At 42.9% G+C, this 12,587-nt stretch overlaps 1 protein-coding gene across 4 annotated transcripts in view; it reads left to right on the forward strand.

The window, feature by feature from the left end:
* The window catches only part of LOC132591243 (uncharacterized), a 75,168-nt gene that overhangs the window by 47,483 nt on the left and 15,098 nt on the right, over positions 1 to 12,587 (forward strand). The window contains exons 1-4 of one of the 4 annotated variants that reach the window (XM_088663813.1): positions 5,684 to 5,787; positions 11,047 to 11,224; positions 11,352 to 11,478; positions 12,246 to 12,305. In XM_088663813.1, the coding sequence (XP_088519939.1) occupies positions 11,150 to 11,224; positions 11,352 to 11,478; positions 12,246 to 12,305 (262 nt within the window). In that variant the 5' untranslated portion in view covers positions 5,684 to 5,787; positions 11,047 to 11,149. Of the gene's footprint in view, positions 1 to 5,683; positions 5,788 to 11,046; positions 11,249 to 11,351; positions 11,479 to 12,245; positions 12,306 to 12,587 lie in introns of those variants that run through there. The other 3 variants (XM_088663811.1, XM_088663814.1, XM_088663812.1) reach the window with 3 other exon arrangements.

Raw genomic sequence — 12,587 nt, forward strand, 5'->3', positions numbered from 1 at the left:
AAGGGAACAAAGAAAGTCATTTGAAGAAGTGAATGAAAATAAGGTTTATACAGAAATATTTTTATGTATTTTTGTTTTTTGTTTCTCTTTATTGTTTAGTTTGATTCTGTATTAGTTTGTAGCATTATGTGAATTTATTATTTGTTAGAAATGTTATTTGTATGTTATAAAAAGAATAAATATTATTCTGAAGTATTTCCTAAGGTTTAGTTGGAATCTCCTTTCTTGTAACTTGAAGCCATTGCTCCATCCTGAACACCTTGCTCCATCCTGCATGTGGCAGCCCTTTCATAACATGTATACGTTGTAGAAAATAACAATTTCATAAAACTGCACTTGGATGATTCCAATTTCTTTTAAGCCTGAAGCGTAGCTTAATTGAAAAGGCCTGTGCCTGCCTTCTTTTGACGGAACAGAACAAGCTGCTTTTAGGTACTGTATGTAGCAAATGTCTGTTCCAGAACCCTGAAAAGAATTAAGAAAAGAGAATCAGCTAGGCATGATTGTGATTCACCTTGAACTGTTTTGTAGACGGATGAAAGAGGACATTGGAAGACATTTAGTGAATAGGAATATTAGCCAAAGTCTTAATAAAGAAAGACACCAAAAAATGTCATCACATGACACATCACATGACATGACAAAAAATGTCATCACATGATATTATGATGAGGGCTTATCTGAAGAGCCAAATGATTTTGGTTAGTTCAGGATGATTACATTGGGTTGCAACGATTTAAGATTGCTGTGGTCCTTTGATTGGTGAATAGGAATGATGTGCAATTTGCTATTCCATTAAAAAAAAACTAGAATAAAATATAAATTACTTATTGATCGGAGAAAGAGAGGCGGATTTGACCTACCTGAACTGGAATTATATCATGCTGCAGCAGGTCTGACCTGGTTAAGGGAGTGGATTAAGTTAAAGGACACTGGTGTGTTAGATCTGGAGGGAGTAGGCACTCGATTTGGATGGCATGCATACCTAATAGATGGAGAGAGTCCACAAGGGTTTTATGGACCATATTATAAGGAAATCATTGTATAAAATATGGATGAAATATAAAGGGATCCTAGAACCCAAAACACCCTGGTGGACCTCACCATTAGAAATCATTACCGTAAAGAGAAAGAATATAAACAACAACTGGGCAACATATAAGGTATTACTGGAAGAGGAAAATAATAAACTGAATGAATATAAGGAAGTTAAGAAATATTTGAACGATTGGCTGCAATACTTTCAAATTAATCAGAGATTGGCAAAAGATAAAAAGGATTTGAGAAAGAAATTTCCAATATTGGATGAGTACTGAATCCAACCTAAAAGTAAACATACTTCCAGACTATATGATTTGCTCCTAGAATGGGAGTTAAAGGAGGAGCAAGTGAAGACACAATGGTAAAGTGGGCCCAGGATTTAGGGGAAAGTATTATGATGAGCCACTGGGAACGGCTGTGGAAAAGGGATATTAAATTTACGGCATGCTACAATTTAAGAGAGAATGTAATGAAAATGCAATACAGATAGTACCTGACCCCAGTTAGACTGGCAAAAATGTATAAAAACTGTAGTGATGTTTGTTGGAGATGCAACAACGGGGCAGGAACCTTTCTACACATGTGGTGGGAGTGCAAAGAGATAGTGGGATTCTGGGAAAATATTTACAACAAGTTGAAAAAGTGAATAAGTAGTGGGCTATCTTTAAGGAATACATCATAAGCTATGTGGGAAAAGTAGGACTTTTGACAGGTATTGAGTGAATCCAGAAAATGATTAGAGTGAAAGGAGTGTAAAGTTAAGATAGAAGAAGAGATCAAAGAAATAACGAAATGTGTTTAAGCCAATTGGAAAAATAAAGTAGTGTAACAAGAACGGCTGGAAGTCAAGTCACTTTGTGGGTGTTTGTGTGGGGTGGAGTGTAGGTGTGTTGGTAAGTATAGGTAGGTATAATATAGAGTAATGTAGGTATGCTTTATGTTATAAAAATAAAATATTGTGTATATGTACTGTGTAAATGTAAATGTATGTGTTCTATATGTTAATAAAATGTTTTAATTTTTAAAAAAGGAATGAGGTGCAATTTGGAAGTTTGCCTGGTTCTTTGCAGGCACTTTGTATTTCAATAAAGGCCTATATTTCCACTTGGAGACGTCCTCCTTTTCTTTTGGGTTTCTATGTGGATAACCTCCAGTCTGGGAACCTCTTTTTGAATTTATACTACATATACATGACAGGATTTAAAAATAAATAAATTTGAAAGTGATTTATAATGAGACTGAATATCATTATTGGTTGAAACAACTCTTTAAAACATTCAAAAAATGAACCAGCAATACATTTTAAAAGAGAATTTTTTCTTATGGTTGGGGGGGCACAACAGCAGAGCCCATCTTTTTCAAGGGGTCCTTATTAAACTTGGGAATGTCTGCATGTGATCCCATCTCTACAGCTCACATAAACACCACGCAGAAGGTTGTCGGAGCCTGAAAGGCGAAAGCCTTGGCCTCTAACACAGGCCTCAAGGACAATTTCCCCCATGGAGACCTGGGACCCCTTCTTCTGAAGGGACCTCCGAGGACGTAGCCAGGGCCGCCAGGGTGGATCAATCCCTGGATCTTGGAGGCGATTCCTCGGCTCATCTGGACAATGACATATCATGTTCCTTTCCCTATTTGCCCGGAGTCTCAGCTCCATTTGGGGTTCCTCATTCTGCACCCCAAGGTTCCTCCAAGGCTTTGGGGAAAGAAACTGGGACAGGCTCTGGTTGCTCCCCAGGGCCCTGCAGGCCTGTCTCTTCCTCTGGCCATGGCAGTTCCCAGGAAACCTTTTCAGAAAGGCAGGAGACCCTCAGCACAGAACAGCCAAGTTCGGTTCTTCTCTGCAATGGCTTCCTCTTCTGAGAGCTTCATCTCTTGTCTGGGCTGGACTAGGAGGACTACTGGGGAAACCATAGCTTTAACTATACGGACCTTTGTTGGCAAGGTGATGTCTCTGCTTTTTAAGATGCTGTCTAGGTTTGTCATTGCTTTTCTCCCAAGAAGCAGGCGTCTTTTAATTTTGTGACTGCTGTCACCATCTGCAGTGATCAAGGAGCCCAGGAAAGTAAAATCTCTCACTGCCTCCATTTCTTCCCCTTCTATTTGCCAGGAGGTGATGGGATGGTGTACAGTAAATCCGTCACTGGAGTGATATTTTATGAATTTCTAAAGGTTTTCCCATGGAGTCAGTGCAAAGATACATTCATCAGTGAACTGTTACATTTGGGAATGTGCAGCGGAGACTCTCTGTCTTTGCCTCATTGTGTGTGTGTGTGTGGGGGGGGGAGATCTTCCAACCCCCTTCCAATTTGTCATAACTGTGTCATAAATTGGGAGGGGTCTTCTGGCAGAAACTGAGCACCAGGCTTGCCCCGCCTCACTCACCTGACCTCCACCTCCCATCTTTTTAGGTGAAACCAATGTAAGTATTTACATTTCCCTGTTTCCCCACTGAACTTGGGTTTAGGATTGTTCTCGGGGTGACTACTTGTCTGGCACTCAGGTGCCAGGATGCCGGCGATTATCACCCAGACAGTACATGGTCTCAGGATCCAGGGATTAGGGCTGCCTCTAGCCATATCCCAAGCTTCTCCTCTTGTAGGCCTTTTCCTTCTAATTGGAACAACGTTGGAATGGTGTAAATGCGTCACTGGAGTGACTTTATATGAATTTCTAAAGGTTTTCCCATGGAGCCAGTACATAGATACATTTATCAGTGAACTGTTACATTTGGGAATGTGTAGCTGAGACTCTCTATCTTTGCCTCATTGTGTGTATGGGGGAGGGGGGAGGTCTCTCAACCCCCTTCCAATTTCCAGTAATACAGTGGATTTATAAATAAAACTATAAATAAAACATTTTATTTACAAGCAAAATATTTAAATAGCTACCTTTCTACCAGCAAGGGGGGGGGGGGTTGGTCGGAAAAAAAGGCTGAGGGACACTGGGCTCCATGCGGGGGGTGGGGGGTGGGATCGCATGGAGTCAGTGCAAAGATTCATTTATCAGTGAACTGTTACATTTGGGAATGTGTAGCGGAGACTCTCTGCCTTTGCCTCATTGTGTGTATGGGGGGGCGTGTCTCTCAACCCCCTTCCAATTTCCAGTAAGGTAAAGGTAAAGGGACCTCTGACCATTAAGTCCAGTTGTGACCGACTCTGGGGTTGCGCGCTCATCTCGCATTATTGGCCGAGGGAGCCGGCGTATAGCTTCCAGGTCATGTGGCCAGCATGACAAAGCCGCTTCTGGCAAACCAGAGCAGCACATGGAAACGCTGTTTACCTTCCCACTGTAGCGGTTCCTATTTATCTACTTGCATTTTGACGTGCTTTCGAACTGCTAGGTTGGCAGGAGCTGGGACCAAGCAACGGGAGCTCACCCCGTCACAGGGATTCGAACCGCCGACCTTCTGATCAGCAAGCCCTAGGCTCAGTGGTTTAACCACAGCGCCACCTGGGTCCCTATCCAATTTCCAGTAACACAGTAAAAATGGAAAAAAATTCCTTCAGTAGCACCTTAAAGACCAACTAAGTTTTTATTTTGGTATGAGCTTTCGTGTGCATGCACACTTCTTCAGATACCCGAAAGCTCATACCAAAATAAAAATTTAGTTGGTCTTTAAGGTGCTACTGAAGGAATTTTTTTATTTTACTTCGATCCAGACCAACACGGCTACCTACCTGTAAACAGTAAAAATGGGGAGAGGTATTCCCATTTCTGGTAACTCAGTGGGTTTATAAATAAAACTATAAATAAAACATGCTCTACTTCAGTGGTTCCCAACAGGTGGTCCGGGGACCCCCAGGGGTCCGCGAGCTATGCCAGAGGGGTCCGCAAGATGCTATTAGAATAACAAATATATTAAATATATTTCGTATGATAACAGATTTTTTGTTTTGGCCGCTTCCTGCATGAGCAGAGACTAGCGCAAAACTAGAATTAGATAGAGGCAGTAGTTCTGCTGTATGCTGTTAGGTGGTGCTTTACAAACACTACTGTTTTGCAAAGAGGCAGCGCGCGCATTCTACTAACGCTCACCTCCCCAAGATGCTTTGCGCGCGTCGGCTTCATTTGTGCGCTACTGCGCAGGTACCCTGTCTTCTCCATTCCCCTCCCTCCTCCCTGGCGCGCGCTGCCTCTTTGCAAAACAGTAGTGTTTGTAAACAAAGCGTTGTTTTTCACGGAAGCTACAGTTCACGTAGTTAAAAATGGACCGTTGGTTAAAAAGTGGTTCGTTAAAACGACAAAGGCCTACAGATGAAGAGGAAGAATTGTAAAAAAACGTATAAATATAAAATATAAAAAGACTCTTAATTTGGCTCTCACTTTTTAATTTTAGGATTAGGAATTAATGGCGGTCCTTGTCACAATAGCGGCTCGATGAGGGGTCCTTGAGAAAATTTTGTTGGGAACCCCTGCTCTACTTACAAGCAAAATATTTTAATAGCTACCTTTCTAGTACCAGAAGAAGGGGGTGGGTCTGAAAAAGGCTGAGGAACCCTGGGCTCCATGAGGGGGGTGGAAATCCCTTCCCACTACATTTATAGGAATCGGCTTGCAGGGATTGGGAGGGGGTAATCTCCTGCCCCCTCCCCCTCCCCCTGGGTCAATGAACTCTCTTCCTAGAGAGGCAGGAAATGATGGAGAAGGGCGGGGGGGCGTTAGAGGCAATGTTGGAGAGGGTGGGGTCTCCATGCACATCCCCTGAAGAGAAGGAGGCCTGCAAACAAAGGAGGAGGAAAAAAGGTGCAACATTTGGGGGGGGGCGGGAGAGAGAAGAATTTGCTTTCCCTCCACCTGAATCTACAAAAAAGGAAGCAGGAAGGAGGGGAGGATGGAGGGGGGGCATGAAAGCAAGGAAGGTCTCCGTCTCCCCCTTTCCCTCAGGGAACCAGGAGAGGCAATTTGCAAGCGGCTGCAACGGGGGGGGGTGCTCCTCTCCCCCCAACAAGGTTTGCATTTCAGGATGAACCCCAGAACCCCGATCTGCCACCCCCTGCCTCAGTCGGGATCATGAAAGCATAGGAGCCAAATCAGAGGGGCCCGAAGGGTATTCTCCCCCCCCCACAATACCCTGTTTCTCATATTTTAAGACATACCCATAAAATAAGCCATAGCAGGATTTTTAAGCATTCAAGGAATAAAAGCCATACCCCGAAAATAAGACATAGTGATAGGCGTAGCAGCAATGCCGGCCACGGCAGAAGGAGGAGGAAAAAAATAAGACATCCCTTGAAAATAAGCCATAGTGTGTTTTTTTGAGGAAAAAATAAATATAAGACATGTCTTATAATATGAGAAACACGGTATATATGGAAGAGCTGCCCCCAATATGGAGGGTGGGAGGGAGTCTGCCTTGGTGCAGGGGAAAATGCCTTACATGGGGGGGGGGAGGTGCTGTGTGGCTTTTTAATCCCCAGAGCTGGAGAACAGAGTCGTCTCTGGATTGGGAGAGAGGGAGGAGATTTCGAGTGGGGGGGGGTGAGACATGGACAATGTCAAGGGAAAATCGACCAGAGCACGCCAGGCACTCCTGTCTTGCACTGCCTCCCGCAGTTTGGTCAAACTCATGTTCGTAGCTTCGAGAACACTGTCCAACCATCTCGTCCTCTGTCGTCCCCTTCTCCTAGTGCCCTCCATCTTTCCCAACATCAGGGTCTTTTCTAGGGAGTGAGTTCTTAATATCTCAAATCAGAATTTTAATCTATCAAAATTGTTAACAATTCCAAATTTGGGGTGCATGGTACATATTTTCACTAACTATTTCATATATTTCTCATATATGTGGATAATATGTGGATTTTGCATTTGTAATTAGAATTTATATTAGTTTATTAGTATCATAGAATCATAGAGTTGTTAGAGACCACAAGGGCCATCCAGTCCAACCCCCTGCCAAGCAGGAAACACCATCAAAGCATTCCTGACATATGCCTGTCAAGCCTCTGCCTAAAGACCTCCAAAGAAGGAGACTCCACCACACTCCTTGGTAGCAAATTCCACTGCTGAACAGCTCTTACTCTCAGGAAGTTTTTCCTAATGTTTAGGTCGGAATCTTCTTTCTTGTAGCTGGAATCCATTGCTCCGTGTCCACTTCTCTGGAGGAGCAGAAAACAACCTTTCACCCTCTTCTATATGACATCCTTATTTATTTATTTATTTATTTATTTATTTATTTTTACAGTCGAGGACCAGTTCACATCCTTTTATATATTTGAACATGGCTATCATATCACCCCTTAACCTTCTCTTCTCCTGGCTAAACATACCCAGCCGTTCCTCATAAGGCATCGTTTCCAGGCCTTTGACCATTTTGGTTGCCCTCTTCTGGACACGCTCCAGCTTGTCAGTATCCTTCTTGAACTGTGGTGCCCAGTACTGGACACAGTACTCCAGGTGAGGTCGGCCCTCGCCACCTCCACTGCTGCCGCCGCACTCCCTACTCTGTCGTCTGTGTCTTTTTCCTAGGATCCGGAATGAATTAGTCCGTTCCCAATGCATTCCTATGGGAAACCACGATTCGACTTAAGAATTTTTCTACATACGAATGTGCATTTTTGATGTTAATTTCCTATAGTTTTCTATTATTTCTCTCTGAAAAGTTGACCTTTCATACTGAAATCCTTTCTTTTTATCATTCTTAAATGTTTCATTTAACTGAAAATCTGTTACTTTCTCTCTATACGTAGCCCATTCCGTGTCCATATTTATTCCCCCTCCCTGATATTGCCTTTAACGGGGAGAGCCACCATGGTGTTCTTTGTTCCAATAATCCTTTATACTGTATTCTTGCCTTTTCATACCATAAGTATGCATGCCAACCGAATCTATTGCCATGCCCTTCCACATCTAATAAATCTGTATTTTTTAATTTTATCAATTCCTAAATTCAGAAAATGCATGAGGCTTCATAATATAATTTCAGGTCCGGCAGTGAGAAGCCTCCTCCCTCTTTGATGTCTGTTAATAATTTGTCTTATATTCTTGGCTTCTTGCCCTGCCATATAAATTTTAAAATATCATTTTGCCAATCATTGAGACATGCCATATTACTTATTACCGGGAATGATTGGAATAAAAACAACATTTTGGGCAGTACCTTCATCTTAATAACTGATATTCTTCCCAACAAAGAAAAGTTCATTCTGTTCCAGATTTCCAATTTCATTTTTATTTATTTCCAGGTTTTTTCATATATACAGTATATTAATATTCCTTGGTGTTAACCAAATCCCTAAATATTTCACTTGGTTGTGAATATCTATACCTATTTCTTGTTGAATTTTTTCTTTAATATGTTTCAGGATATGTTTAACTAATAATTTCATCTTGTTTTTATTGTGTTTGAAAAAAGCAACTTGTTCAAACTTACGTATAACCTGTTTGAGTGACTCCAAGGGTCTTCTAGTCCAACTCCATTTTAAAAGAACACATAAAACACATAAAACACATTTTTATAATTGCAATAAAGGAACAATGAAAACACAGAAAGACTGGAAAGTAATCCTTAAGCTATCCTACATTGTTTATAGTCTGTAAATTCATTGTTTTACAACACCTCATTCATGGCTACATTAACGACAAAGTGTATAAACTCCCTGGTGGCAGCCGGAATAAAGGAGGTGCTTAGGGGAGCAACCGACATGGGGAGGGAAGATTTCCCTGGGGAGAGAGGAATCTCTCTGCCCATGTGATTGGCCCATCTTTCAGAAATCCGTAGAAAGAGCAGGAAGTATAGGAGGCTGAAAGCAGAGTTCATCTGGAGCTGCTCCTCCCTCTGCCAGCATTGAGCGTTTGCCCATGACATGAAGCTGCCACAGCAGGTCCTGGAAGCTGCACACAGTTGGATTTCACCCCCAAAGGTGCCCCCCTCCATCGCCTCCCGAGACAGACGGATGCCAACAGGGTCTCTTTGCCTGCTGAGGATTTTACCCGGGACCTTCTTCTGCATGCAAAGCATTGTATTTGAGACCTTTAAAAAACATAAATCATTTTTTCCAATACAGCTTTGTCCACTGCCATAATATCACAGAATGATCACTCCTATCCTCAATCTCACATCACGATCATGTTGCCTCGCCCAATACTGTACCCTCAATTGGAACCCAACTACCAATTTGCTTGGCCAGACGTTTCCAATCATTATATCCCCACCACAAATACCTCTGTGATGATGATGGTGATGATGATGATGATGATGATGATGATGGCGGCAGCGGCATTAAAGTATCCTGTTCTTGTTCATTCAAGGGAGACCAGATGGTGTCATAGAATCATAGAGTTGGAAGAGACCACAAGGGCCATCCAGTCCAACCCCCTGCCAAGCAGGAAACACCATCAAAGCATTCCTGACAGATGGCTGTCAAGCCTCTGCTTATAGACCTCCAAAGAAGGAGACTCCACCACACTCCTTGGTAGCAAATTTCACTGCCGAACAGCTCTTACTGTCAGGAAGTTCTTCCTAATGTTTAGGTGGAATCTTCTTTCTTGTAGTTTGAATCCATTGCTCCGTGTCCGCTTCTCTGGAGCAGCAGAAAACAACCTTTCACCCTCCTCTATATGACATCCTTTTATATATTTGAACATGGCTATCATATCACCCCTTAACCTCCTCTTCTCCAGCCTAACATACCCAGCTCCCTAAGCCGTTCCTCATAAGGCATCGTTTCCAGGCCTTTGACCATTTTGGTTGCCCTCTTCTGGACACATTCCAGCTTGTCAGTATCCTTCTTGAACTGTGGTGCCCAGAACTGGACACAGTACTCCAGGTGAGGTCTGACCAGAGCAGAATACAGTGGTACTATTACTTCCCTAGATCTAGATGCTATACTCCTATTGATGCAGCCCAGAATTGCATTGGCTTTTCTAGCTGCTGCATCACACTGTTGACTCATGTCAAGTTTGTGGTCTACCAAGACTCCTAGATCCTTTTCACATGTACTGCTCTCAAGCCAGGTGTCTCCCATCCTGTATTTGTGCCTTTCATTTTTTTTGCCCAAGTATAGTACTTTACATTTCTCCCTGTTAAAATTCATCTTGTTTGTTTTGGCCCAGTTGTCTAATCTGTTAAGGTCATTTTGAAGTGTGATCCTGTCCTCTGGGCGTATTAGCCACCCCTCCCAATTTGGTGTCATCTGCAAACTTGCTCAGGATGCCCTCAAGCCCATCATCCAAGTCATTGATAAAGATGTTGAATAAGACTGGGCCCATGACAGAACCCTGTGGCACCTCACTAGTCACTACTCTCCAGGATGAAGAGGAGCCTTTGATGAGCACCCTTTGGGTTCGGTCAGTCAACCAGTTACAAATCCACTGAATGGTAGCATTGTCTAGCCCACATTCTACCAGCTTCTTTACAAGAATATCATGGGGCACCTTGTCAAAGGCCTTGCTGAAATCAAGGTAGGCTATATCCACAACATTCCCTTCATCTACCAGGCTTGTAATTCTGTCAAAAAATGAGATCAGATTAGTCTGACATGACCTATTTTTCAGAAACCCATGCTGAGTTTTAGTGATCACAGCATTCCTTTCTAGGTGCTCTTAGACAGTTTGTTTAATGATCTGTGCTAGAATCTTTCCTGGTATTGATGTCAGGCTGACTGGGCGGTAATTGTTTGGGTCCTCTCTTTTCCCCTTTTTGAAAATAGGGACAACATTTGCCCTCCTCCAGTCTGCTGGAACTTCGCCTGTTCTCCAGGAATTTTCAAAGATTATTGCCAGTGGTTCTGAAATCACTGAAATCACCTCTGCCAGTTCTTTTAATACTCTTGGATGTAGTTCATCTGGCCCTGGAGACTTGAATACATCTAAACTAGCCAAGTATTCTTCTACTACCTTCTTACTCGGTATTTCTAACTTGTAAAATCTTTGTAAATGTCTCCTACTCTAAATAAATCTGCCTTTCTATGAGCCGCTCTCAGACCTCCAGGTATAGGGCAGTATATAAATTCAATCAATAATAATGATAATAATAATATAATTTCTGCATTGTTCTCCTTAAAGAGCTGCTCCCTGCATTGACGTGCATCGTGGCAACATCTAAGAGAGGCCCAGAAGTGGCCCAGTTTACACCTCCTCCTCCTCTGTCCTTTCCACTGGCAACGCAATGGCCTCCGAGACAACCTCTGAACAGTCTCTTCTTAAAGATGGAATGAAAAGAGGGGCCAGCCAGCTTCCTCAGGTAGCGAAGGAGCAACGGGAGCAGGTAGGAGGGAAGAGGCACAGATGGGACAAACCAGCTTCCCTCTGTGTTGAGTGGGGATGATGGATATCTAAGGAGAAGCTCTGTTTTCTTCTTCTTCTTCCAGGCCCTCTTGACCTTTGAGGAGGTGGCTGTGTTTTTCACGGAGGAGGAGTGGGCTCTGCTGGATCCAGGCCAAAGAGCTCTGCACAAGGAAGTCATGGAGGAGAATTATGAGATGGTGGCCTCTCTAGGTAAGGGCATATTTTTATTCCTCTTGGCTGTTAGATGTTGGAGGTGTGAATCTGCTGTTTGAGCCATCATTCATGCCATGTCTTCTTTTTTGGCTAACCCTTCTATGTCTTCCATGAACACGGTCTTAACGGTACATTCGTAAGTGACTGCGGAGTCCAATTTTGGATCTACACATCCTTCTACATTGGAGACATACCTTCTGGGCTGGTTTGTCCCTTTCATCCTGAGTTTGTGCTTCTTCAGGTTGTAGTTTATAGCAGCACTATACTTTTGTCCGTAGGTAACTCTTCAGAAAGCACATCAAAGTGCAAGTAGATAAATAGGTACCACCCCAAGTGGGAAGGTAAACGGCGTTTCCGTGTGCTGCTCTGGTTGGCCAGACGCGGCTTTGTCATGCTGGCCACATGACCTGGAAGCTGTATGCCGGCTCCCTTGGCCAATAACACGTGAAGAGTGCCGCAACTCCAGAGTCGGTCACGACTGGACCTAATGGTCAAGGGTCCCTTTACCTTTTTAACTCTTCAGAAGCTGATATTGTGGTATGAAGTACCCCCAAAAACCTACATAGAGAAAATCTACAATGAGAATCACAGGTGAATAATGGTGGAATGAGGTTTCCTGGTTGACGTCATTTATAAGCTTTTAATGGGCCACCAGATACTTTACTGTCTTTGTTTCACAAGATTAATATATTTTGAATATTTTGAATATTTTTACAGTCACATATGACATAAACCACTTCTGTTTTACTTATTCCACATAACAGAGACTATCTCCTCACTTGGAATGGAAAAATACAGGGATGTTGTCCTGGACCAATTAAGAGGTGCATGCTTCCACTTTGCTCTGAGACTGTACCTTTTATGACTCCTTTCTATGTGTAGGAATATAAAAAGTGTCCTTTTGGATCAGAACGAGAGCCCATCTTTTCCAGCATCCTGGTGCAGGTTTAGGTGATGTGAACAGTTGATTGGAATGTATCACAAATCAGGGAGGAAGGAGAAAAATTAATACAGAGGCGTAGCATTTTCAGGGGGGGGGAGCGATGGAGAAAGTGTGTCTCTCCAGATGTTGCTACACTACAACTCCCATCATCCCTGGTCATTGG

This window comes from Zootoca vivipara, chromosome 2 (assembly GCF_965207765.1).
Source record: "Zootoca vivipara chromosome 2, rZooViv2.hap1.1, whole genome shotgun sequence".
NCBI classification, from domain to species: Eukaryota; Metazoa; Chordata; class Lepidosauria; order Squamata; family Lacertidae; genus Zootoca; species Zootoca vivipara.